At 47.3% G+C, this 22,959-nt stretch overlaps 7 protein-coding genes across 7 annotated transcripts; 6 read left to right on the forward strand and 1 right to left on the reverse strand.

The window, feature by feature from the left end:
- Window positions 1–596: 596 nt before the first annotated feature.
- On the forward strand, window positions 597–1,005 carry M406DRAFT_58341 (uncharacterized protein). The gene has a single exon (XM_040924602.1). The coding sequence runs from the start codon at window positions 790–792 to the stop codon at window positions 946–948; it is 159 nt and encodes a 52-aa protein (XP_040779174.1). The 5' UTR covers window positions 597–789; the 3' UTR covers window positions 949–1,005.
- Window positions 1,006–2,323: 1,318 nt separating this feature from the next.
- On the forward strand, window positions 2,324–2,857 carry M406DRAFT_326813 (uncharacterized protein; the record flags this gene model as incomplete). Its single annotated transcript, XM_040920134.1, has 2 exons — window positions 2,324–2,728; window positions 2,777–2,857. The coding sequence occupies 2 exons, from the start codon at window positions 2,324–2,326 to the stop codon at window positions 2,855–2,857; spliced, it is 486 nt and encodes a 161-aa protein (XP_040779175.1).
- Window positions 2,858–4,682: 1,825 nt separating this feature from the next.
- Window positions 4,683–5,940, forward strand: Crypt2 (the record flags this gene model as incomplete). Its single annotated transcript, XM_040925870.1, has 2 exons — window positions 4,683–4,770; window positions 5,279–5,940. The coding sequence occupies 2 exons, from the start codon at window positions 4,683–4,685 to the stop codon at window positions 5,938–5,940; spliced, it is 750 nt and encodes a 249-aa protein (XP_040779176.1).
- A 2,594-nt stretch (window positions 5,941–8,534) lies between these two features.
- On the forward strand, window positions 8,535–9,031 carry M406DRAFT_75517 (uncharacterized protein; the record flags this gene model as incomplete). Its single annotated transcript, XM_040925869.1, has 2 exons — window positions 8,535–8,910; window positions 8,973–9,031. 2 exons carry the CDS (start codon window positions 8,535–8,537, stop codon window positions 9,029–9,031), a joined length of 435 nt encoding a protein of 144 aa, XP_040779177.1.
- Window positions 9,032–9,934: 903 nt separating this feature from the next.
- On the forward strand, window positions 9,935–12,579 carry M406DRAFT_75516 (uncharacterized protein; the record flags this gene model as incomplete). Its single annotated transcript, XM_040925868.1, has 7 exons — window positions 9,935–10,134; window positions 10,190–10,265; window positions 10,496–11,116; window positions 11,209–11,430; window positions 11,480–11,710; window positions 12,065–12,208; window positions 12,256–12,579. 7 exons carry the CDS (start codon window positions 9,935–9,937, stop codon window positions 12,577–12,579), a joined length of 1,818 nt encoding a protein of 605 aa, XP_040779178.1.
- An 827-nt stretch (window positions 12,580–13,406) lies between these two features.
- On the forward strand, window positions 13,407–14,073 carry M406DRAFT_75515 (uncharacterized protein; the record flags this gene model as incomplete). Its single annotated transcript, XM_040925867.1, has 2 exons — window positions 13,407–13,561; window positions 13,611–14,073. The coding sequence occupies 2 exons, from the start codon at window positions 13,407–13,409 to the stop codon at window positions 14,071–14,073; spliced, it is 618 nt and encodes a 205-aa protein (XP_040779179.1).
- Window positions 14,074–14,407: 334 nt separating this feature from the next.
- M406DRAFT_326815 (uncharacterized protein) lies at window positions 14,408–15,447 on the reverse strand (the record flags this gene model as incomplete). Its single annotated transcript, XM_040920135.1, has 2 exons — window positions 14,408–15,359; window positions 15,419–15,447. The coding sequence occupies 2 exons, from the start codon at window positions 15,445–15,447 to the stop codon at window positions 14,408–14,410; spliced, it is 981 nt and encodes a 326-aa protein (XP_040779180.1).
- Window positions 15,448–22,959: the final 7,512 nt, after the last annotated feature.

Consider the following 22,959-nt stretch of genomic DNA (forward strand, 5'->3'; position numbering starts at 1 on the left):
CATTCTGTAATGTCACTGTCGGATGCAGAACCTCGCTTCTTTTGCCCTGTTGTGGTGGCACAGAAGGCGACGGGCGGCTGGCATGCAGCTCTTTATCGATAAGCCCATCTTAGTAAGCCGTGACGTGCCGGAAAAATTCTCAAGCTTGCCGGTTGTACACATGCATTTCAATCGACCAGCCGCCGCATGTGATATTGTAATACCTGTGATGCGGTTTGGAATTCCGATTTATGATTTGGCGGCCGCAGAGGCGACCGCAAGTAGTTGATGCCCCAGCCGAATGATCCTTGGAGATCGCCAGAGACTATTCCAGCGCCGCGTTGGTTGTGCTTTCTCTGCTGCAAGGGCTACCTTTTCACCTATACCACACGCAATTTAGTAAGAGGGAGGCTAGGCACGCTGATGCGGGGTGGGCAATGTTGACTTACGTTCTTTGCGACGTCTAGCCTGCCTAACGAACCTTGCCCAGCCATCCGCAGTGCTGATGTCAGGGAATTCAAAGTCGCTGCTGTCACTGTCGTCACTGTCATCATCCTCGAGATAATTGCAGTCTTGAGCTGCTTTGGAAAACTTGTGTTGCTCGGTCTGAGGCTCGGGGTTGCGTCGAGATTCATTCAACCTTTGGCCGTCAACGAAAGCTGCGACTGAAGCATACTCCATGGTTATGTGCGTGCCGGGCGACATGCTTGATGGTGGAAATCGTGAGGATGGGAAGATGGTGGTACATTGCGAAAGAGAGAAGGGAAGGAAACTGGGCTGGAAACAACAAAGGAGGCATCATATTTATTTATGCTCGGTGGCACACCACCTCCGACGACACTGCCTCTCAAGCCGCCATTTCGATTGGCTCAGGCTACCAACGCCGCATCGCAGGCCCAGGGCCAGGGTGGTGGATGCGTACAGCACCTCCTCAACTGTGGTGTCAGCGCGCCAACGCCAGGACCGTAGGTCGCGAATAATTTGCCGGCGGGATTGGATAGACACCAAGGTGGCCTAAGCAACGGTAACCTTTCTCCCTTGAGGTATAGACATATATGCCAAAAAAAAAAAAACCGTTAGATAGTATATTATAAAGATTGCTAATAGCCTTGTGTTTAAGACAACGCAACGCACAAATTACCTATCTATAAGTTGTTTCGTCTCAATTAGGTTGCGACTTATGGCTAGTCGCGTATAACCTGTGAAAATCCTGTCCAATTTGCCTTATACCCAGAGCAGGCCCAGCCAACACACTTGGTTCTGAATCAGCGCTTCGAGACGATGACGATGGGCGCCTGTCCGCCAGCTTCCCTCAGCTGGTTGATTTCCCCGTCGATTCTGGACTGTCCAAACTTAGTCCCAAACACACTGCGGGACCAAACCATAATAGAGCCTTTTTCCTTGTTCAGTAGACGCTAGCGGCGTCGGCCGAGCTTTCTCCGCCGACCATGTCAACGTCTGCGCCCCCAATTCGATAGATCTGTCTCGGGCGTCGTAGTTCTTGTCTCGCTTTGACTTGCCGGAATGGACGGATTCTCAGAGGTCCCTCCAGAGGGACCCGTCATCTCGTCATCCCCATTATTTTCGTCTTGTGGCTTCAACTCATCGTATAAGGTATTCAGCCTCGTGATAGCATTCTTAAGAAATTTCTTTTTCTTAGAAGCCCATGCTGGAGGATAGCGCAGTTCCGAAGCATTCGCTGAGTGCTCGACATCTGGTTTTAGTTTCTCGAGTATATAGTCTTAGCATTTGCGGTGATAGCATCCGGGCCCTTTTCGAGCTCAAAGCGCTGCAGTTGGCGGGCGAGGCGATCAAGCTCATTCTGTTTCTTTTCGTCCGCCATCATCCTCACGTATCTGCGTCTGGTAGGGAGCAGTTCACCTTATTGCCCGCACAGGATTTGTAGTGAGTCAAGTTCCTACATACCTCTTATGTCTGCTACTAATATTACCAGGCGGCTGGCGGGCTGCTCGCGATTCTAAGCACCTCGGTCTGGTTTGTCCGTCGGTACCTCTGTACGTTCTTCACGAAGCTCCACGCCGGCTTTGCATCTACGGTTTTGGCCTGTGTTCTTTGGCACGTCGTCCAAACGGAATCCCTAGGCCGCATTCCGGTGTTTGTTGCGAGTGGCATATGGGCGGCATCAATCCTTCTCTGGCTTCTGAGATTTTCCTACTTCAGCGCGCGAGCAGACCTTCAGACTCAGTCGACGAGCCGGTATGCGTTCAAACTTAAAGTTAATTCACGACGTCGGATCCACGTCTTTCCAGGCTGCTACTTTTATGTCTTCTTTCCTGGGCAAACTTTCCGATACAATCTCCTTCAGAGCTATCCTTTAGTGGTCATGTGGCACGAACCGGGCCAGCAAATGTCAGCTGGCGGTGTCAAAGACGTTTCCTTCCTGGTTTCGCGTCAGGAACGCCTTCATCGTACCTTGCGGCTTGCCGATGGTGACAGCCTATATCTCGATGGCCCATACGGGCAGGATCACAGCCTGGGCCGGTACGAGACAGTGATCCTTACGGCTAAAGGCGTCGGCATTGCGGGCGTCCTTTCGTCGGCTCTGAATCTCCTCGAGCGCCGAGAGCATGACTCTGTAGCCAAGGATCAGATGCCTCATACCCGCGGCCCTCGTCTGTTCCGAGATGCAACGCGGAAGGTATCCATTTTCTGGGTCTTGGAACATGCATCCCAGCAGGAATGGGTTGCTTCGGAGCTGAAAAGCCTCCAGGGCCTGGATGAAGATAATGTAAGCTTAATTTTCGGTGGACCGGGTTGTTCGCTGAATATAAAGTAGATATTCCTTCTTGTTTGGCTCATGTACCAATCGCCCGAGTCGTCAACGAGACCCCCACCCTTCAAGGTGTCCCGATATTAGCAATGTTTCTATCAAAAGAGCGAAGCAGAATATCTTCATTCAATGATCAGGCAAGAAACGCGGGCACCAGGCCGAAGCATTGTCACTAGTAAGCTCGCGGGGTCCCGTGTTCAAGGTGCTGGAGGCTAACTCATGTACAGCCTGCGGCGATGCCGACTTCACCGGCGCTGTCCGAAATGCCGTGATAAAGTTTACCAGGCCAGGTAGCCAAATTCATTTTGTCGAGTCCGAATATCAGCCACACGCCTCGGCGTCCACACACAGTTAATTATTCGGAAGGTGCAAAACGACACAACTCAAAATAGGCACACCAAAGTCTTATAGAGGATGATTGATCTCTAAGTAGAATCACATGGGACGCAAGCACGCTTGCTCAGGGCGGAATAATTTAGATTGATATAAGTTGGCTTTCGCGATTCAACCTTGGAAATGCTAGTTCTGTTTGGTTGCTTTTGAGACTGATCGAGTACAATCATATCAATTTGCTCCAATTGTCAGGTCTGAATTGTATGCTCTACTGCTCCAAGATATCGTCCATCCCAACTTGTAGAAGATGCTATTGAAGACTTTTCTAATAACTCCGGGGGTGAGATTGCCTTAAAGACCGTGCGAAGAGACCGGTGTCGGCCAAGGAACTGGGCAAGTTCCTCCTCCCTCACCATCATACCTCTGAGATTCAGCATGCCCAGCCTGGGAAGGTATAGAGAACCCAAAGGAACGGCGGATGCACCTTGCGGGTACGTGAAACCTAGATCTAGGTTTTCTGTGCCTGGAAACGCGGATAAGAAAGTGATGACGCAGTCGGGTTGATGTTGTGGAACCTCGAGTGTTTCGACATAAAGCGAAATGATGTGTTTGAGGATGTGGTTGAAAGAGAAAGGTCGAATTGTCGCGGTGATCTCTAGTTTGACAAGTCGAGGAAAGTGATTTAGCGTAGGAAGGACCGGAAGCAACAGTTTTTCCGCATGCGCATTGTGCACAGGGCTGATCCAGATCCTTTTGCTTAAGGCTAAGAATTGCGCTTGAGCTTTACTGTCTGACCCCCCCTCGCCGGACACCCGTACCCGCCGGACACCTAATTTTCGACAGCGCCATACAAATATCAATATCCTCACACACATACACTTCCCTCAATATTGAAGCTATTTAAATAGTATTTTGATAGATAGATAGTCCTCTAGATGACGAATCTATTGATATAATTATATTTGTAGTCAGACGCCTTATGACGCAATTGTAGTGATATCGGAAGCTAAGGTCTGTTCCTTCCTGTCTTGATAACTGTGATCTTTTTCCTTCAACACTCTTCTACCTCAAGCCAGCCACGATGCCTTCTCACGCCTGGAATGAGGAGAATATGGCTGATGCCCTCTTCGATATCATAGATAACCATTTATCTTTGCGGAAATCAGCCAAGAAACACGGAATCCCCCCCCAAACGCTGTCAGATCGGCTGCGTGGAGGGTCTTCAGTCCAAGAGGTAAAACAACCTCAACAACGCCTTTCTACGACCAAGGAAGAGAATATATCGAGATGGATCATCAAGCAGGAAAGCCTAGGATATGCTCCATCAGCTTCTGCTGTTCGTGGCGTTGTAGCAGCCCTCCTCAAGCAGAAGGGAGATCTGAAGGCTCTCGGCTGCAAATGGATAGAGGGCTTCAAGAAGAGAAATCCTCAAATTCGCCATAAAATAGGCACTCGCCAGGAAGCCACCAGATACGATGCCTTCACCCCGAAAGCTGTCAACTAGTATTTCGACATTTGCGAGAAGGAATATGGGTGGATCGAGCCACAGCTTACAGTGAATGTGGATGAGGGTGGCATTATGACTGGATATGGTGAATTTCTATGGAATCCTCATCTCAGAGCCTCTAAACTGATGCTTTTGCTAGGCCTGAACTCGCTGGTCCTTGGTTCTTCTGAAAAAAAGAAGGCATTCCTCAAAAGTAGCCAGGACAGAAGCTGGGTTACCCTCATTGAAAGCTGTACAGCTACAGGCCAGCTTCTGGACCCAGGAATCATCTTCAAGGGCAAAGATCTTCAAAAACAGTGGTTTTCTGAAGATATGGAGCAGTCTGTGCCAACCTGGCGTATGATCACAAGTCAAAACGGCTGGACAAGCAATGAAATCGCGGTAGCGTGGCTTGAGGATGTTTTTCTTCCTCAGATGAACATCCTCCGTGAGAATGATATATCTCGGGCTATTCTCCTCATCCTAGATAGCCATAATAGCCATACTTCAGTAAGTTAAGCCTTGTGAAGCTCAAGGTAGTGAACCTCGAGGATAACGTGCTGATATAAAACAGCCAGAGTTTATGGCTTCTTGCTACTTGAATAACGTTTTCCTTTGCTTTCTCCCTGCACATACCTCCCACAGCCTCCAGCCACTAGATAACAGCATATTTGCTGTATTGAAAGCAGCCTATCGGAAAGAACTTCAAAAGTTGCAAGATCTTACAGACTCAGCCCCTGTTAACAAGATCAACTTTCTACAGTGTCTCATTACAGCCAGAGCAGCAATTACTCCTAGAGTAGTAAAAGGAGGATGGAGACATAGTGGCAACTATCCAATTAATCGCCATAAAGCCTTATCTCATGAGGAAATCCAGGAGGACAAGCAGAAACGAGGAGCAGACGAGTTAGAGAAGGATGAGAAGTATGAGCCTATTTCCCATGGGTTTATCACTGCTATAGGCCGAGATCGAAGCTATAACGAACGCAGCAAGCTGAGGAGGGTTGCAAATCACCTTGAAGACCTTCAGGCTGAGGTTATCTTGCTCCGACAGCAAAATGCTTCCCTCAAGGCCCAGAACGAGGCCATCTCGAAGACCCGGAAGCGCAAGAAGATCCCCAATCCCAACAAGCGCTTTATGACTATCTCAGAGGCACTTGCAGCTGGAGAAGAGGCCAATCTAGCCCAGGAAGAGGAGGATTTGCCTGTTGAGGATGTTGTGGAGGTTCAAGACGAGGTTGACGAGGAGGACTCTGAGGACGATAATGCAGACATTCTACGTGAGGATTCACCACCAATTCGCACATCTTCTGGACGGGCTAGCCGTATGCCAAATAGATATTTGGAATGAGGAAGTTTAGATCATTTCGATGATATATTTATTATTATTATACAATTTGAATTGAATTACTTCTGTGTGTTTGAGTATATAGCTTTTGTGTGGGGCATTTCGCATTTTAGTGTCCGGCGGGTACGGGTGTCCGGCGAGGGGGGGTCAGACAGTAGGTGACCATGCCAACTTCTTCATAGATGTAAGAGATAGTGTTTTAAGGTTGGGTAGTAGACACAAGAGATCTGAAAGCTGATGGTGGTCTGTTGATGCTGATCTGTTGGCCTCTCTAGCAGCAAAGCTTCGATAGGCGTCATAGGCTGCATTGATTTCAGCGCTTGGAGCCGAAGGCCATTTCTCTTTTCCGTTCAATAGTAGTGGGTGTGTTTCGAAGGCATCTTTGGAACAGTCTGGCCATTCACCATGATAAATTGTTAGTCGTTCTGTAGAAGCACCCGTTCCCGGAATTCAGCGCAAGAACAAGATAAAAGCCTGTAAAGACTCAGAAGTATTCAATGTAGCAAGGTGATGGGTGATCATTGGGAATGAAATGCGACCCCATTGACGGCACACTAGCTGGAATGACCATATGTCTTGAAGGGAGACCAGCTCCAAGGCAATAGACACCAGCACTTCTTCAGGAATATGTCGCATGACGAGGAGCCCGGTTCAAGGTGAGTTGATCGGGCAAAGGAACAAGATGTAAAGTGAAATGCCTAACGGACCAAGGCTGTGATGAGAGGGAATTACACCAGACAAGGTTCTGCCAAAAAAAAAGAAAAAAAAGCCAAGCAGGTTAATGCTAGTATTTAAGAAGACCAGCAGAGCTTAAGGGCTTAAGAGGACAGGCTGCAATGTTGAGATCATATGCAGTCTGTTTTTAGTCATAATATACAGGAAGATCCCTGGTTGAGCCTTGGAGAATCAGCGAGTAAGGTTGTCCGCGCTAGCCCACCCTATCAGAGTCGTTACCAACTGAGCGGGATGCTATCAAGGTTGAGAGCAACCCACCCCAAGTGACAACAGTCTTGTTCTATATTAAGCTCCTAGGCGCAAACAGCGACCTAACAATAACTCCAACATACCATCCCCCTGCTCCTTGTCTCATCAGCAGTGCCGCCTATTGCTACATTATGTCTGGATTATTCTCACATCGCAATTAAGGATATATAAAATCCTTTGTCGAAGAAAGCTCTGGGCAGCAGCTTCCCCTGCACCACATTCATCAGTAATCAATCACCTTTGCATCTCTATTCATCTAAATCTGGCGTTGTCATCTCTAAAACAGAATGAGTCGACTCTTCAGGCTGCGTCTCAACACTATGTTTACAAGAGCTCAAAAACTCTGTTTCAAGCACAAAGACGCCAGAGTCAGCATTTTCGTTGAGCTTCATGGACAGCTATATACCTTCCAGTCCGACATTGACTGGCCCATGCCACAGGGCAAAATCTTCGACAACATGAACTATACTCCCGCAAGTGGCCCTCTTTTAGGACAAGAAGCCGAAGCCTTGACATCATGCAATCTCGATTCATTCAGCTCACCGGCGGCCAGTCCTGGCGAGGACTTCGTACCTCCCAGCACTAGGGCAAATCCACCCCACGCATTTACCAACCCATTCATTTCACCAATGAGAAACAACGATGGCGAGACCAACAATTTACCCCTTCCATCGCCATTTTTCCACCCCTATCAGATGATGGATTCAGAGGATTAGCCAAATGATTGTGACAACTACACAGGATCGGTAGTATAGCTTCTGAGTGCCGATTCAGCCTATCAATTGTGTGCTATACCAACCCAAGTATTATCTAAGAATTATGTTTTCAGGGATGAATTTACACAGGCTGCCAATTCTGTACTATCAAAAACTACCTAGGCATCAGTTCAGTGTTTCGTAAAAGTGTTACAGTCTTTCTACAAGAAATCAAATCTGCAGCTGCCCGCCATTCATATCCTAAGGCTAGAGAATCAACATTGCAAAATCAAGAAGACTAGTACATATTATAATGCCAGTATGCTTATAGTTACCTAAACTGACGACTGCCCAGTAACTCAACAACAGGCTCCTTGAATTCTCACCACCTCATCCTTGCATATATCATCTTTCCCCCAGGACCATCGTGTAGACGTACAAGCTTGGCAGACCTAACCCGGCCCTGCAGAAATTTATGCAAACATCCTATACTGGCCAATCAAATTTCCTAAAGCGACTGGATGTGTTTGCTAAAAAAAGAGGTGGATTTGGAACTGACCTCGGTACTAACCTAGGTGGTATGCGGGATGGATAGCCGCCATTCGTCATAAGTATAAGCCGCATTCCCGGAAGCCGGCCTCCCTGAATCCCTTGTGTCATCTCTCTTGGAGCCCAGCTGCTGGATATTGGAATATACGCCCCAGGGAATTTAATAGATATTTTAGCCAGAACCCCGGGTTTCTACAACAATCCAGGCTGCAGAGACTAGATGCCTTTGCATCTTCCTGGCATAATTGGCGGGTTCCTGGCTCCTGGCTCTCTTGCCATTGAGCCCTGATATAATGTCATACTAACGACGCCCGCGCCATACTCCCCGAGGGTCATTTCAAGACCGACGTAATGCCAGTGGTGCACACAATGATTGATCAATATCTTGTCGGAATCATCCAGGTTCCACTCTCGTCAATTAGGACAGAGCGGGAGGTGGGACGAGATGAGGATCAAAAAATCATCAAAAGACTATCTACAGTCTTCCGCAGGACCCCGTGCAGACCGCAGAAATGGGAAAATCATGTTAAAGGCCTTGTTGATGAGAAGACGCTGAGGAGTATCCAATCGACCCTGGGTCTGACCTACGACAAGCTTGGTGCTACGGTTCGTTCGGGAAAGTACCCGAAGGCTCATATTAGAGATCGGATTCTGTGTCTCGACGGAAAACAGAGAGTTGCGGCAGCCAGGAGAATATTTGGGAAGGATTCCTGGTGGACAGTAAAGCTTTACTTTGTTCCAGAAGGTACGTCTCCTCCGCGTTCGCCATGATATTGCTCAAGATCATGGACAGGCCACCCTGGACAGCTCCAGCTGCCTCCGCTCGAATTATCCGTAAATGGGTCTTGTACCGATCCGAAGGATAGACAGGTGACATGGGAGCCGGAAAAAAGATTGAATTTCATTCTTGGGTGTAAGAGATGTGAGAAGAGCCCACAGAAATCTCAGCATACTTCGACAAATAATGCCCGAACCCGATAGCCAGAGAATTAGGTACAGCCACAGTAAGAGCACAACGCAATCCTGAGCGAAGCAAAGACAGGTCCTGCTTGTTCCACTATAGCACTTAAGCAGTCATCGTCGTCGTCAACAATGATGTGACGGTCTGAGTCAATGTCAGTAAGCTCCACGTGGAGCCGCTGAGTTTGGTCGCAGAATTGACTCCGGGAAACCCTAAAATGCTATTGCTCGTCCGCTGATCAGAGGCTGTTACCGTTGCTTGACTGGCTTGGGATGTGGCGCTTGCAGTATCAACGTCTGTACGAGAAGCTGTAAATGGTACAGTGCTTGTGTTGATCACCAGGCTGCTTGACGTCGTAATGGGCATGGAAGCCCCAGAATCGGACGTCCCCTGTGCGGCCGGGCCAAGCGGCTGTACAGTCACCCCTTGCATTCCCGTTCCTCTGGATAACTGCGCAGGGCTTCCAGTTGAAATCACCGGGGCCAGACTCGCGGGGCCAGGTCCCGCCGTCTGATTCCATTTGGCAGACAAGCAGGTAATAGAACCATTCTGATATGGAGCTAGGCCGGAGTCGTTCTGGCCCTGCGAGATAAGAGCTTGCACACACATCGACGTCCGACCGCCGCACTCCCTGATGTTACATTAGCATAGTCTGTGCGCGAAGTAAGAAGGGCAATGTTGTACACCTGGGCAGGCCACACTTGTCCACATACTTTCCTCGAGGTATTTATCTGAGATCCCGACCAATCCAAAGACCAGACACCTCTCCATAATCCAGGATCGAGGATTTCCAACCCACGCCCCAAAGATGGACGACACATCTCAGATGAACGACTTTTTCTCGGGCGACTGGTCTAGCATCTGGGGATTAGATCAACTTCGAGACGGGAACAATCTCTCCTTCACGCCTACACCCCAGCCTCTGTCTGAGGAAGGGGGCGGCACCGGCCCAGCAGACATTAGTGAAACACACGCAGTTCACAACAACGCGACGAGCGATGTGAGAAGGTAGAGGTCATCTCCCGTCTGACCCCTTGAGAAGCCGACTGACGGTGTGCTTTAGCCTTTTCATTATGATATGTTCCCGCCTGGACAAGGTAGAGGCTATCAATGAACAGACGAGAGCGACTCTAGACGAAGTGAGTGGGGCTGCAACTCGCACTGAGGAGAAAATCGAGGCACTGAAACGGATGGTGGATAGCCTCAGAGACGGCATGAGCGCCTTTTCCAAGACCCTTTTTGATTATCTCCGGGGCGATTCATAGCTCTACGTAGTTACGATACGCTTTCCCGAATTCCTGGTTTGGGGCAGCATCCATAGATCTGGTATCTTATAACAATTAAAACACTATTGACAACCATCTACAAGTCAACAGGAGGAGACAATGTTCAAAAAATCATGAATACCACTCAATCCCACTGGAGTCAGAGCACCGTAAACAACAAGCCGCGAGTTCATTTGCGTCTGTGCAAACGTTTACAACAAATCCTCGCCTTAGCCTCAGCATACATGCAATCGATCTGCACTACACTTGCTACACATATGGCGGGGACTCCACTGGAACTCCTGAGAGAAACGCAATCACGGCCACTGCCAGTACGAGTTGACAAGCCGCTGCCGATGACACCACTGCCGCCACCATCACCGCTACACAGCCGGCGATATCTGGATCTACGGACCCCGCCACCATCTCGGCCTACCAAGCGGGCTCTCAGCTGGTCAGAGGAACAAATCAATACTCTCCAGGACGAGAACCGCAAGCTGCGACAGCAGATTATCGAGCAAAAGCGCCTCAACTTGGAAAGAGAACAAGCCATCGCCCGGTTGAGGCAGAAAACAACCACAGACAAACAGAAGCTCAACGAACAAGAGGATTTGATCAAGCAGATTGCCAACACCGTCAACGTTGCGTTCCAGGATTGCCAGGATAAGCTCTCTCGCGGGGTCTACCCTTACGAGAGCAGAGGAACAATCGACGAGATAATCCAGGTCTACAACGCCATTTAGCCCGGGGGACGCGGCCCCAGACCTGGAAAGGGGATGCCGTGAACCTAGGATTGGGATTTCCCTACCCACAACAGATTTACAGCTGGTCTATGACGCAACCCAGCCTGGAGGACGCGGCCCCAGACCTGGAAAGGGGACGCCGGAAACCTGGAATCGGGACTTCCCTCCACCTACTTTATTATCCTGTTCGCCGAGGACAGATCCCCAGCAGTACAGACGCTCCTATCAGACTTACACGATATGATTATTACGGGACTTGCGATCATAGGCACAATATATCTCATTGTCGATTACATGTAAGTTCAAGAGAAAACTTCGTTAGCCAAGAAATAACACCTCGATCAGGTCGGCACGGCGCAAAAAGCCCAGGACTCCGCGTTCGTCCAAGAGAGGGCAGACTCGATCCCGTACCAAGGAGGGCCGCACAGGCCTGAGGCATTAGTTCAGGCGCTAGGAGGCCTGCATTATACCAATGATGGAAAGGGACGTTGGAGCAAGAATCACGTGACCGTGGCACCCTGCAGATTATTCGTGGAGTTACTTGAAAATCAATTGCAGATTGGACCCGACAGTCTGGTAACTTCACTAGTTCAAACGTTGAGTGATGTCGTACAGGGATAAACCTTGAGGCGCTGATAGGACACTCCACCTTCACAACCTCGGCGCCTACGCTCAGCGGCGGCAGCATCTATTTTTACCATGGTGAGAATACCTCCGGTCTACGTTTATATAGAACAGGTGCTTTCGAAAGGCTAAATTTTCTAATTACCACTCCAACGTTCCTGCTCTGAATCATTTCGCGATCTCTCCTCACTGCCAATTCTTTTGTGATCCCTTATTATGGACCAGCGTGTGGAGTACAGCTCGCGGCTTCTTGACCAGGAGTGCGAACAACACCGGATCACCAAGGAGCTACTTATGTAGACGCAGAGTTGTGCCAATGCTTGGGAACGCGCTTATCACCTCTCGAACTCAGAGACTCAGTTCTACAAGATGAAAGTCTCTGCCGCTGAAGCCCGAAGCCAGCAGCTATCGCAAGAAAACCTTCGGCTCAATCTCCTACTTAGCCAATTAGTAAGTACTGCCTGCTATAGGGCGATGCTACAAGCTAATGTCTCAAGATTCAGTCTCCCGAGCTTACAAGTGACGAGGGTCTCCACAGATCCGGCAGACGTGCTACCAGCCAGGATGCCGCCTCTCACATCGATGACAATCGTAATGTTACGCCACTCCCCCAAGGCAGTCTGCCGGTCACCAATCTACCCTACCGACAAAGCCAATACTTGGACACCGTGCTGCCCAGCCAGCACTCTGAACCTGTGGCTTCGGGCTCCTGGCCTGTGCAGGAGCAGGGCCGTGTTTCTCCTCTACTCGAGGACCAAGCGGAACAGCGACTGTTCCGAAGTATCGCCCCTATGTCGACAGACACTGCGGGGAGGAAGTAATAGCCGGCTTTCGCGTATCTTCTCCTTATACGATCTAAATACTGCCCAAATGAAGGGATTGATATCGCACGATTTAAATTCAAGCTTGCTACTCAAATATAAATCATTGCTCCTCCGAAGCACGTGTAGTGCAAAGCTATTACACCGCCTATGTCGCCGTTGTCTAGACGCCAGTGCAGGCCTTCTTTTCACAACGTATCATGTCTTCTTGGCGGCTCAATCCAGAGAATCCTCTAAAGCTGTCAAAAAGCTCAGCACGCCTCGTAAGACAGAACACAAAGCAATGGCGAGCTGTCCAGTAGAGCTTGCATGGTTCTCAATGCCGACCAGGTAGCCTCGCAAGAGACCCCACACTAAGAGTAGTCAGCGGTCCATGATATATGCAGTTGCATCCCTGAATTAATGAATCATGTTTGTCAGGGGGTAGCACACCCTTAAAAGCTGTGACTGGAGTATTGAACTTTATTTCTAGTGTCTGCACTGTATATCACCAACTTCACCCTCCACGGCCCATCCTCTGGCCCAGAGACTGGGCAGTTTCGGGCTGCTGATACAACATTGTTGGCGAGAGAGGCGTGGCCATTTTGCGCTTATGGCCCTCCTAGAATCGGCCGACCAGTCAGGAACAATGAAATGCTCCATTCACGGAATGGGCTATGTGGCCTGATTTTGGGGTGCCCAGGATGGCCATGTAATCCACGGGCCAGTAAGAAACAAGACGGAGGAGATGCTCGGCGGCATGGCCTCGATGAAGCCTCCATGATTCCGGACTGCTTGGGTACCACTTCTTGTAAAAAATCAACCGAGACATCGACCCAGGCATAATAATGTGGTTTGGGGGGGAGGGCTTCTTTTCATTTCTTCTTTCTTTTCCTCTTTTTGAAAAAACTGAAACATATATGTATGCTTCGTCGAGTTGCTTGATCAAGGTGATCATGTGCAATGCCCAAGAAGACCAGGATAGAAGGACATTCCTTGACAAGTAAGACTCATGCGATGGGTTCAAAGACTCCCAGACTGATCATTCGCAGCATTTCGCCACAGTATGAGTCTTGGACGGTCCTTTACGATTATAGAGACTCCAACGATAAGACCAGAATCTTCTCTGTGCGACGGAACGTACACCTTCGGAATGACGAGCTCGAACATGTCCTCTATGCAGAGATTAGACATCACGCAGAGACTTTGCTGAAGATAAAGAAGAAGCAGGTGTGCGCCTACGACATGGACCTATACTATATGAGCATTTACAACAAATTCCGGCGACTAAACCGGGAAGCGCAGGGACTCATTAATTTGCTGTTGTGCCGCAGGGTTGATGAGGGAACCATAGGATTTCAGTATTGGGATCTGGTTGTCCTGTCGGAAGTGTCTAGCGGTGGTGCAACTGCGGGTGTGCGGCCGCGATATCGCTGGTGGAGGTGGTCGCGAGCTAGTACAATGTCAGAGTTGCGGCTTGTGCTGCGACGGGTACAAGCTCATCCAGCTACCTAGGTATTCAACAGTGAAGCTCAGGTGCGCCTTCTCGTGGGCACGAGCTGGTTGCCGACCCTGCTTTCAGAAATGGACAAAAGCAGTATTACAGACAGTGATCGACGGCCTGGAATGCAGAAATAATGCCTGCATCTATACAGGTCAAGTTACGAGAGAGCGTCGTGCTGTGAACCAGCTGCAGCCAGAATCTGCAGGTATCAAAGATGGTTTGTGCGAACGTAAACTTCGCGCCTGAGTGCCTCTATCCACAGTCTGGAACCCTTAGGACTCGTCAATGATACTAATGCTATAGCCTTGCGTACATATGTAGTGACTCGACGCAGGAGCCTAATACTCACTGGTGTTCTAGGGACATCTTCGCCACCCGTCGCCTTTTCCGAGCTCCTTCTTGTCTCTGCTCTTTGACACTCTCCTGCAGCTGCTGTGGGGCTTGCAAAGATTTATCTGCTTCAGCTCGACCCCGTTTCTTCGGCCACAATGCTGGAGGAGGAGGCGCTTGAGAATCAACAGTGCTTTCCAACTTCTGATTGGCAATGCGTAAGCTGCGACGGAGAAGACCCTGCCCCTCCATGACCCGATGCATTCGTTGCCGCGCGTCCCTCTGCACTTGGGGGAGCTGCCGCAAGACCCATGGCAGCTCACTGTAGTGCGTGTCCGCAAGCATCTCCCAGTGAGGTCCATGTAGCCTGTAGTCCACGGTTTGGCAGAGGAAGTCCTCAATGGCGCTTATCGGAGCATTTGCGCGATCGTGTTTCATTTTGCTCTCGGCCAATTGTAGACGAGCCGAAGGGCTGCGCTGCTCGTGCTGCTCGTGCTGCTCGTGCTGCTCGTCGGCAGTCTCGAAGGACAGTAGAGCCGCTTCGCAGTCCCGTGCACGGCTCTCCAGTCCCGCCTCGGTCTTCCTGCGTGCCATCTGCAAGGCGTTGCCGTCAATCTGTCGCGTTTCCCTTTCCGCAGGTGTCAAGACATCAAGCACGAGGAGCTTTTCCCATGCTTTGTCGTACTGTCTTTGATACGTCTCGACTCGCGTCTTACAGTAAGTAGATAGCCAGTGCTTGTATACCAGGTACTCAAGCCACGTCGACAAGATGTCTTGTTGTAAGGGATCAGCCGTCGGTTGAAAGGCAAGACGTATGCCATAATGGTCGAGAACAGTGCGCTTTGCAGCCTCGACGTATGCAGCTAGGCTGTTGTCCGCGCGGGTCTGATTGAAAGCCCGGAGAGCTAGCAAGCACTCCTCCGAGAGCAGACAACCGCGGCGGCTGCCTTCGGCTGGAGTGCGCGATCTCTGTTTGCAAGTTACTAGGGTTTACGAGACTTAGGCCGGAAAACGTAGGCGACTTACCTGAGCCGTTCGATGAAAGTTTGCGACATTTGATCCGGGTCCTGGACCGCGATCTGACGACGGTGATCCTGAAGTGTGAAAAATGGGGCATATTTAACCCTAACCCTCTGTTTTGGTCTCCTCATAAACCATCTCAGAGCCTGGTTTAGTTACTTAGATGATCTTCCTTTTGTATTAGATAGATTCAATCTCAACACTCATTCAGCCACTTCCACGTGCTCAGCTCATACGTTTCTCCTTAGTTATGAGCCCGGTTCGCAAGAATCGGGTTTAATCTTCCCCTTATCTATCGAAACAGACTGAGCTGTTCACTTCTTATTCTTTCAGAACACATCTTTTGTCCCAAACAGTCATACTCACGCTCCATCAAGCCCACGATGGAGTGCGAACCTGACGATCTCACGCTCTCGGTAAAGTGCACCAACATCTACTCCTTTCCATCCTGATACAGCATTTTGCAGTCCCAGAGCAAGGGAAAGGGTGTTTGGGAGTATCTAGACCCGGATAGCCCAGATGCGCTCTCTCTCGAACCTGAAGACTTCAACCTCGAGTTCTCCAAGTTCACTCAGGATCTTGAGAAGGAGCGTAAAAATACTATAACTGAGAACTATAAGCTACTTTCTATCCAGGAACAAGCTATTCTCTACGATCAGGAGATGAAACGCTTTCAGCTTCGTTAAAATAAGCAGTTGCATGCTTACCAGAATGTACAGAGGATGTGGAACTGGATTCAGAAAACAGTACCTCCGTCAGTCCTTGTTTCTCACATACACACCTATTCAGGAAAGAAGTCTCCCTTGATTCAACAGATGCTCAGAAACCTGAAGAGAGACCTCTGTCCGTCCGAGGAGAGCATGAAACAGATCGTTTGCCTCCAGTACCGCCATCACCTTGAGCTGGCCACCAGGCAAGGCACCGATTTCCAAAACTGGTGCTAGCAGTACTAGGATCTCCTGAATCTAGCTCGGGTTTACAGCATTGATGAAGTTGAGAGACTTCAGAGCTCTAATAACTTCCTCGCTGCTGTCGGAGTTCGCTTCCAAACAGAGTAGGCCAAAATGCAACAACATTTCCTTGCTACAGTATCTGATGATGATCTGCCTATCAAGACTATTGAATAGCTTCAATGAAATCTCGCTTCAATCTACCAACTTCAGCCTGAGCAGAAAAAAGGCTCAATGGTATTCGCTACTATAGGCGGAGAGAATCCACAATCCAGCAACTCAGGCATAAAATCTGGGAAGAAACAAGGTGGATCTTCCAGCCAGAGCGAAAAGGGAGATTACAAGTGCCCCTGCGAGTCATATCAAAGGAAGCATAAATGGGGCCTGATGAGCTGCGGAAGGCTGGAATACGCCTGTATCAGAGTTAGGCTAGACTCAATCTTCAAGGCTCCATCTGACGAGCAAAGAAAGAAGATCCTCTCTAAGCTGGCTAGCAAAAACTATCAGAAGCTTCGTTCAGATCTTATCAGAACTGGATAGCTTTCTCAAGGCTGAAAGGGAGGATCCCACAGAGGATGGAGAACAACAGGAATCTCTATCCAGGCACTGTCAAGTGCTAGAACCTCTCAATCACAATATCAAAATGCCAGATCTAATACTCCTCAAGCTTGAAACAAGGCATCCTCAGTTCCTCCAAATAAACGCTGTTTTCAACTCTCAACTCTTCAACTAGGCAGTATTGCTATAAGCAAGTGCAGCAGTCTTCTCAATACCGTTTCAGATATCTTATATCCTTTCCCAAAGCATAGTTCTGAATAACTGCGAAGCTGTATACCTTATCAACAGCATTAACCTTCTGGAGCCAAACATCTTTTCTCCCTTAAGAGATGCGGAAGTTGTGAAAGCAGGAAGCTTATTGTTGCTAATACAGGGATTCGGAAGATGATGCTTCAAAAATGCACTGAACGGGAGGCGAGAGGAACGCACTGAGGACCTAGTTCTCAACTGTATGGCGGTTGTAGATAGCTTCCATATCAACATAATCGCTGAGGCTCTCTTATATGAGAAAGAGATCTGGTACTGTAGCAAAGATAGCATACTGCGCTTAGAAATGCTTGAATAGAGCGCAGTAATTGCGAATTTATACAGAGAGTTCAACTTAGTCTTCTTCGAATACATTCCTTTTGCAAACTCTTCCTACTCTCGAGCTCCAGCTACGCTGCCATACAGCTGGGCTAGCATTCTCGTATTCTCAACTCTAAAAAGAAACAAGCACCCTCGTTCTTCATATAATGAGGCGCTTGAAAGAAGTGATTCAGAGCATCTTTAGCATCTAAGATCGGAATACCTAGGTGCTAATGCTCTGAAGAAGCTTATCTACTCAGTTCGTAGTATCAGAATCAACAGAACCAGATGAATTGACTGTGAATACTGTATTCTAGAGCGCATTACAAAGATCATTCGATGCGCAAGATCTGAACACTACAGCCCTCGATTATTCTGATGCATTAGTTGGGATCTTCTTGATTATAATAAAGCGCAGAATAGCTCAAAATGAGCTCTTATACTCAAAGATGAATATAGTAGCAAGTTATTTGCTTTTCTGATATCTAATAAGGCATAATCCATAGTGTTCGATGTGCTCAGATTATTCGAGACCTGGGTATAATGCTAATATTGCTTCTTTATCTGCAAAATCAGACAGGATGCAGACTCCTTAGTTATAAGGAAGCTATACGAAACGGTATATATATAATAGTGCGCTAATAACAGCATTGATCTGGAGATTACTCTACTGCGCACAAAAGAGTCAAATAGCGCTGCTAAGCGAGCTGGGCGTGAAATTCAGGAGTATATGCTAGTCCTTCTGTTATTAGCTAAACTACTGAAAGACTTATAGCTAGAGTATATGAAAGCAGCCACCTGGCTGTTCAACATCTCTCTATTCATGCTCAAGCACTCCGAAACGCTAAATTTACTTCTGAATAGCTGGTTCAAGCAGTACTTTCGTTAGTATGCGCTGGAAATAGTCAGAACAGCAGTCTCGGATCTACAGCCCAACTAAGCCAGGATCTACACATATGAATGCCAGGCATACGTTCTGCAAGAAGAGTATAAACTTGGCTCTTATAGATGGAATATGAAAATAGAATCAAGAGCATACAAGGGCTATCTTGTGGAATATATTGCAAGCAATCTGTACTGCATATAGCTTCTAGCGCTTGCAAAAGTTGCAACTATGTACAATATTCTATTCAATAAAAGCTAATTCTACAATCCAAACAGCAATAAAACATTAGAAGCACTATCTTGTACTTAGCTAGCACTAATCGTTTCAGAGATTGGAAATAATAAGGAAATTATGGATACAATTGTTATTGAAGGCATATGGAACTCAGTTCTCTAGCCTAATGCTACAAATCGAAACTAAGGATCTTATCTGCTATCCGATGAGAACAGTAGCCTATCCTCAGAATTTCCCTCGGAAGGCATTCTAAGTTAGAACTTGGAGATAAGAGCATCTGAGACTAGCAATGAAGCACTCTTGCAAAGCAACCTATCTCAGGAAAGAAGCTCAGAGAATAAGATACAAGAACTTTCAACTTCTGAAAAATCTCCTGAAGCATTGGAACGAATAGATCAGCCAGAAAGAAGTGCTGCTGCAAGCAGCAAGGATATTTCAGCAACTGAACAAGTATCTTCAAGTACTGAATAACAAGCTACTAGCGCATCTACTGCTCAGAATACAAGCCAGCCTGCAGCATGAAAGTATAAGCCTGGTTAGGCTTCAATCAGACATCGTTGAACAAGGAATGAGATCTATAAATCTCAATCCATATAGCGTTCAAACAGAGCACAGAAACCAATCAATAAAGCTTGCTAATACTAAGAATCATTTGCTACAGCCTTTATAATAAGCTAAACAGCTCTAGTAAACCTCATAGCTACTTTTTTGCCTAATTAGCTAAAGGAAGCAACCAGAATATGGAATAAGCGTTTTCAGACTATATACAGTATAGTTGCAGCTGCTATACTTGAGGCAAACTCTATATGCAGAAAAGCTTCATACTTGCAGCAAAAGCACTTTGATGCTTCTCAGCAAATCACAGAGCTAGCAATAGCTGAAAAGAAGCATTATAAACAACTACTATCCGAACCTGGAACCTGGAAAGAAGCACGAAACAGTTCTTTCCATACTGAGTAATAGAAAGCAATGCAATTAGAAATCCAGGAACTGATCAACAAAAGGATATAGCAGATCCTCAAGCGTAGGAAAGCCAAAGAGAAGCTACTGCTACTCAAATGAGTATACAGATACAAACTTGATAAGAATAGTTACTTAATCTCATTCAAAGCTTGAATCTATATACGAGAAAACCTGCAAAAAGCAAGCAATCTTCAAGATATGTATACAGCAATGCTAGCTGCACACTCCTTTCGCACACTTATAGCTGTGGCAGCATATTTCGACCTAGAGATCAACCAGATGAACATTACCGGAGCATTCCTGAATGCCAGCAGAGAAAGCTAGGAAAGCGTTTTCTGTAAGCTGCTTGATGGATTCAAGAAGGAAAGGAAAATCATGCTCCTGGAAAAGGCACTGTACAGCCTGAGAGACTTGCTAGCACTCTGATACAGGCACTTCTGCTCAACTCTGCGAAATCTCAGCCTTACGCCCTCAACTAAAGAGCTCTGTATATTTACTAACAAAGCAAACAAGCTGATTGTTCTGTTCTATGTAAATAATATCCTGCTGTTCTATCCGCAGAATCAGGCATCAAAGACATGCAGAGTAAAGAAAGGAATCTTCAAGGCATATGAGATAAAGGATCAGAGAGCAGCAGAATAGTTCTTGGAAGTTCGAATCGTTAGAAACAGAGCCAACCGCACAATCAGCCTAGTCTATAATGCATACATCGAGAAAATAGCTAACAAGTTTAGCTTTGCAGCTAATACAGCTTTAATACTTTCAATACCTCTGGATCTTGGGAAGCTTATCAAATGGAAAGGGAAAGCATCAAAAGACTAAATCAAGGAGTATCAGAAGAAGATTGGATCGATTCTGTATACTGCTATCATGATAAAACCAGATGTAGCTTTTGCATGCACTCTTCTCTCCAGATTTTTGATAAACCTAGAGCTAAAGCACCTGGAACAAGCAAACAGAGTAATCTGTTATCTGTATGGAATGAGATTTCTAGCAATCCAGTACAGAGAAAGCCATCCTGAAGCTCAAGCCCTGCTAATTGCCAGAGATGCTTCCTTTGTCGACAATGCGGAGAATCGAAAATCCTCACAAGGATATATCTTCAGCCTATTCGAAGATTCTATACAATGGAAAGCAACAAAGCAAAGCCTGATAATCATCTCAACTACAGAAGCTGAACTATACGCCCTCTCAGCCACAGCTAAGAAAACAATCGCCTTACAACACCTCTTTCAAAACCTCACCTTGAACCTCAGTAAGCCCTGGAATATCTTCTGTAATAATCAACAAGCTATACAGCTGGTAGTTACAGAGCATGAAAGAATAAATACAAAGCTTCGCTATATAGATATATACTAAATGTAGCTCAAGCAGGAGTTCCAAAAGAGCAAATTCCAGATCTTATATATGCTAATACAGAGCATACCAGCTGATAGACTGACTAAGAATCTCAATCAAGCGCAGTTCGAACACTTCAGAGCGCTTCTCAATCTTCAGAATATCAGCTATACCTTGAATCAGAGGATTAAGAAGGAATCTAAAGAAACACAGATAAGCAACTCGATCTCACATTAGCTTCTTTTGAATGCTCTCAATCACTGAATTTCATTTATCAAAATCAAAAACGAGAGCTTATAGCTCAGAAGTATTACTCAGAAACATGCAAACTAAGCATGCAGCCTTCATCAAACAACAAACTAAAGAACTTAATCACAAAAAACCCAATTATTCACCAAAGCCTAGAGCATATCTAAGCCTGAACAGGGCTCACTCCTTAGGTAGAGAATGAAGAGTAGCTAGCACTGCCTCAATATCAGCTTTAGCTTTCTCATACTTTAAATGCTATTCACAGTAAGACTCAACAGAATAATCATTAACAAAGCGCGAGACAGACTGAATAGCAGCTTATTTTCCCTTCTTCTTAGCTGAAACTACAGCCTTCCCCTCCTTAGCAGAGCATGAAACTGCCCCCTTACAATCAGCCTTCTGCTCAGCAAGAAGCATATCACGCTCTTCCGTAAGCACCTCAATCTGCTTCTGCAGCTTATCAACCTCCGAAAACTTGCCCGCCTCAAAATGCTCAAGAGCAGCTTTCTAAGCTCATACAGCATGCTTGGATCGAGTCCCCAGAGGAGCAAGGTTGAAAGTGGAGTTTTCTTTCTCTACTTCAGCGCACATCCTTTTCTTCAAGAGCGTAGGAGCATCCATCTCCTCAGCAGAAGCAAGCGCATGCTTGGCTATATAAAGCTTGTCTACAAAAGGCATGAGATAGAAAGAAACCGGAATATACTTGTAACCCTTTGAATACCAAGCATAGCAAGCAGCAGATAAGTTCTTCTGATTGTGATAGGAACTATTAGAGCTGCTTGCAGCCAGACTCTTGATACAGCCAATGCATGGAACATCGCGAACAGCACCCCAGGAAGCATCGTCTTAGCTCTTCGAGGAACCTGCAGCGGGAGTACTGGAAGGGGTGGCCACTGGAAAAGTCTTTTTGGCTTGCAACTGAGGAATCCTCAACTTGGCAGCATCTCCAGCAGCCACATCGAGGCGCTCCTGCTGAAGCTTCTGCATCAATGCATTCTGGGACCTCAAACGAGCTATATCCTGCTCAGTTACAGGCCTTATTGCAACTGGCTTAGAACTTGAAAGGCTACCGGAAGCCTGAAAAAGGGTCAGCCAGGTAAACATTGGAAGAAAAAGCAATGCAAACCTACAGTCTTGAGCGCCTCCTGAAGAAGCACAAAGCTATCTTCATCATCATCGTCATCATCATCAATAAACAAGCTAGAAATCCCCGTAGAACCAGCACCAGAGCGCTTGGAAAGACTAATACCAACTGAATCGGAGGCACTATCGACCGAAGAATGCAAAATCAGGATATCAGCACGAGCAGCAGACAACTCGACCGGAGCTTGAGAACTTGAAGCAAGCAGGCCAGACCGCTATCCCTGGAAACAAGAACAATCAGTTCAGCCCATACCAATCCCCAGACAGCTCTTTCTATACTCATATCAGGAAGAGGGTGCTAACCAGCAGTTGGAATCAAGACAGGCTGAACAGAGCTCGCGCTCTTCTCTGTGGCCATCGAGGGACCATCATGCGACTCAGATACGCTAGCAGGGGAGCTGGGGTTTGCACCCAAGAGATCCTCATCAGTCTCCACATCGGAAGAAGGACCAGAAGAGACCACATGGATCTCGCCCTCAGCAGAATCGCTGTCATCGGAAACAGCCATACTAAGCTCGCTAAGAGGGACAGAAACGTCAGACTCGCCTGATGAGAAATCTGGAGTGACTAGAAAAGGCATATTGATGCGCAGAGGCTTTCAAAGGCCTTGAAAACAGATGGAAAAAGAGCTGGTTGAAAAAGAAAGAGGACTGGAAGGA

Source organism: Cryphonectria parasitica, assembly GCF_011745365.1.
Source record: "Cryphonectria parasitica EP155 unplaced genomic scaffold M406scaffold_2, whole genome shotgun sequence".
NCBI lineage: Eukaryota > Fungi > Ascomycota > Sordariomycetes > Diaporthales > Cryphonectriaceae > Cryphonectria > Cryphonectria parasitica.